Source organism: Amphibalanus amphitrite, unplaced genomic scaffold (genome assembly GCF_019059575.1).
Source record: "Amphibalanus amphitrite isolate SeventyFive unplaced genomic scaffold, NRLGWU_Aamphi_draft 000558F_arrow, whole genome shotgun sequence".
NCBI classification, from domain to species: Eukaryota; Metazoa; Arthropoda; class Thecostraca; order Balanomorpha; family Balanidae; genus Amphibalanus; species Amphibalanus amphitrite.
Genome location: NW_024882052.1, coordinates 259,748 through 262,922, shown reverse-complemented (window position 1 = coordinate 262,922; position 3,175 = coordinate 259,748). Strand labels below are relative to the sequence as shown.

Sequence of the window (3,175 nt, the reverse complement as noted above, 5' to 3'; positions counted from 1 at the left end):
CCCAGTAGAGCTAGAGCGCTAAAAATGGCAACATTCGACTGGCCAACATCTAATCTTACTTTCTAAATACTTATTTGACCTCTCAAGGTCATGCGATGACCTAAGGTCATTTGTGGGCTATGTCGAAAATATACTTGCACAGCAGCTCTCGAGTAGAGAGGTTGACCGAATTCCAAATCAAAGCACATCATCTGGTAGCCCGTAGGCCGTAGTAACTTTTCTTAAAAACTGCTTTTCGATATCTGACCCCGTTTGATCTCGGCAGGACAAAATGTACAAATAAACGACACTCCATACGTCGCAGCCCGGATTCAGCCCAGATTCGAGACACTTCCGATCAAGCTAAACTCCCACACAATTTAGATCCTGACATTATAAATCCACAGTCCGAGTCATTCGGTGGCACTCCCAGCCGTTTGACCTACAGAGGTCAGCAAAGGTCACGTGGCCCAAATTTGCACGGCAGATTGTGGGCCACCCAGTAGAGCTAGAGCGCTAAAAATGGCGACATTCGACTGGCCAGCATCTAATCTTACTTTCCCAATACTTATTTGACCTCTCAAGGTCATGCGATGACCTAAGGTCATTTGTGGGCTATGTCGAAAATACATTTGCACAACAGTTCTTGAGTAGAGAGATTGGCCGAATTGCAAATCAAAGCACATCATCGGGTAGCCCATTAGCCGTAGTAACTTTCCTAAAAACCACTTCTCGATATGTGACCCTGTTTGACCTCGGCAGGGCAATATGTACAAATAAATGACACTCCATACGTTGTTGTTGTTGATTTTCCCTCCGGCCGCGGGTGGCCCCGCGGCGTAGCCTCATCGGCTCTGGAGGGCCCTGAAGGCGGCCACCAGGGCCGCCACCACGTCACTGCGCCAGACCTCGTCGGGTGTTGGTAGGATGTTCCCTACGGCCGGGATTTTGAGGCGAACACCCATCAGGCCCGGGCACGTGAGCAGGATGTGCCGGGGGGTGTCCGCCTCTTCGCCGCACAGCGGGCACCGGGCGGCCTCGCATAGCAGGTCCCGGCATTGGGCGCAGGCGGCTGAGGGGCTCCGGCCGATGGAGTGTAGGAACTGGGTCTATCCACTCCAGTGGCCAGTCCGGATCTGGTGGACATCGATGGCTGCCCGCCGATCCAGGTTGGAGACTGGGGCCGGGTATCTCGTACCCATCAGCTCCCGGTACCAGCCGGTCGCCGCTCTGCGTGTCGGGTCTGGGTATGACGGTCTGTCCCTGGCCGCCCGGTCCCTGGCTAGACGGGCCGCAGTCTTGTAGATGGTGTTGACGTCGATGGAGGCGATTTCTTGTTCCAGCGCCTTCGCCTCTCCCGCCAGCACGTCCGCCGCCTCGTTGCCTGGGATCCCACAATGCGATGGGACCCACTGCAGCGTCACGTGGCGGTCCGGTGTGGCGATTTCCAGCAGGCGGCTCCATATCTCCGCCCCCTGGACCGTCCTCTGGGCCGAAGGCCCCTCTCTCAGTGCAGCCAGGGCAGACTGTGAGTCGGTACAGATTATTATTGGCAATGTGTCGTCACGAGGGTGTGTCGCCAGGTGTTCCAGGGTCATTGCGATGGCCAGCATCTCCGCCCTGAAGCTGGAACAGAGCGCTCCTGCGGGCCTCTTCAGCTCAGTGCGGTCATTATCGGCGTGGACGACCAGCGCGCCGGCCCCTCCACAGAGAACGCCTCCAGTCGCCGACCCGTCGGTCCACACCCAGGTCGCACATTGGGTCAGGGACGCCAGGTGGTGTAGGGCGGCTTCCTTCTTCGTGGAGGCGGCAGCTCCGGCTGGGAGCCCCGCTCCGATGTCCAGGTTAAAGCTGATCGTGCCGGTCGGTTGCCAGGGCGGGGGGCGCACGGGGAGCAGCGGTTCCACCGGTGGCTCCACTCCAAGGGTCCGCCACACCTCCCGACCCAGCTGGCGCCATCCGCAGACGGTCTTGAGGCGCCGCGGTGGGTCCGCGACGGCCAGTCGATGTAGCAGGTCCTCCTTGGGCAGTGCCATGGCCTTCGCCAGCATCCTCGCCGCCAGTGCTGTGCGGCGCGCCGCGACCGGGGCCACGCCGGCTTCGGCCATTACTCCGTGGATGTGGGCCGACCCGATGCAGCCCGTTATGACTCGGGCCGCGGCACGCATCTCGCGTTCAAGAACTTCTATGTTAGTCCTGGCGGCCGCCGGCATCCAGGCGGCCGCCGCATGTTCGATGGCTCCCCTAACGTAGCCGTTGGCGACGGCCCGGAGTTGTCTCTCCTCCAGGCCCCAGCTGCGACCAGTGATTCGTCGTAGTTGAGAGATGCGAGGGCGGACGCGGCGGCGGAGGTTCCTGCAGTGGGGGCCGAACCCCAGAGTCCTGTTCAGCGTTACGCCGAGTAACTTCAGTTCAGGGCCTCCTTCCACCGTCTGGCCCGCCACACGGATGCGGCAACCGACGGCGTCCCGGTGGCTCTGAGACAGAACTAGAAGCTGGGTTTTCTGGCCCGCCACCTCCATCTTGTTCTCCCGGGCCCACTTGACCAGGGTATCGGCCGCTCGTTGTGCCCGCTTCCGCGCGACTTCAGTCGTGTTACCCGAGCACAGTGTGGAGGTGTCGTCCGCAAACATGTACGGAGTAGTGCCCGGCAGGGCTCGGAGGGTTGACGCTAGTGGAGCCGACCACAACAAAAACAAGGTCGGGGACAGGACACTGCCCTGGGGCAGCCCTGCCCTGTAGACGCGCTCGCCGCTCCTTGCTCCGTTGAGCTCGACACAAGCCCACCGGTCTCTGAGGAAGCCCCACACCCAGGAGTTGAAGCACGCCGGTACTCCCATCTCAGCGAGCCGGGCACGCAGGAGGCGATGGTCCACCTTATCGTACGCTCGTGCGAAGTCGTACGCAACGAGGACGAATCTCTGCGCCGACTCACCGTCCGGCAGCTGTTTCCGGGATGGGGGGCACGGCTTCAGCTGCCATCCGTCCTGAACTTGTTGGGTTAGACGAGTGATGGCATCCTCCACACCCCGCTTCTCTCTGAAGCCAACCTGTTCAGGCGGGATTATGCTTCGGGTTGCGATGATGTGGTATACTATATGTACTCCATACTCCATACGTCTATACTCCATACGTCGCAGTCCAGATTCAGCCCAGATTCGGGACACCTCCAATCAAGCTGAAACTCGCACACAAT

The 3,175-nt window shown here is 60.0% G+C and overlaps 1 protein-coding gene across 1 annotated transcript; it reads right to left on the bottom strand.

Annotated features, from left to right (window-relative positions):
- Positions 1 to 824: 824 nt before the first annotated feature.
- LOC122393855 lies at positions 825 to 2,612 on the bottom strand. Its single transcript, XM_043390274.1, has 2 exons — positions 1,178 to 2,612; positions 825 to 1,051 (listed from the first exon to the last, which is right to left on the bottom strand). The coding sequence occupies exons 1-2, from the start codon at positions 2,610 to 2,612 to the stop codon at positions 825 to 827; spliced, it is 1,662 nt and encodes a 553-aa protein (XP_043246209.1).
- Between the last annotated feature and the right edge of the window lie 563 nt (positions 2,613 to 3,175).

Coding starts and splice junctions, on each gene's coding strand:
- LOC122393855 (XM_043390274.1), bottom strand. CDS start 2,612: ATGTTTGCGGACGACACCTCCACACTGTGCTCGGGTAACACGACTGAA. Junction 1,052..1,177: donor CTGGTACCGGGAGCTGATGG/GTACGAGATACC, acceptor GGAGCCCCTCAG/CCGCCTGCGCCCAATGCCGG.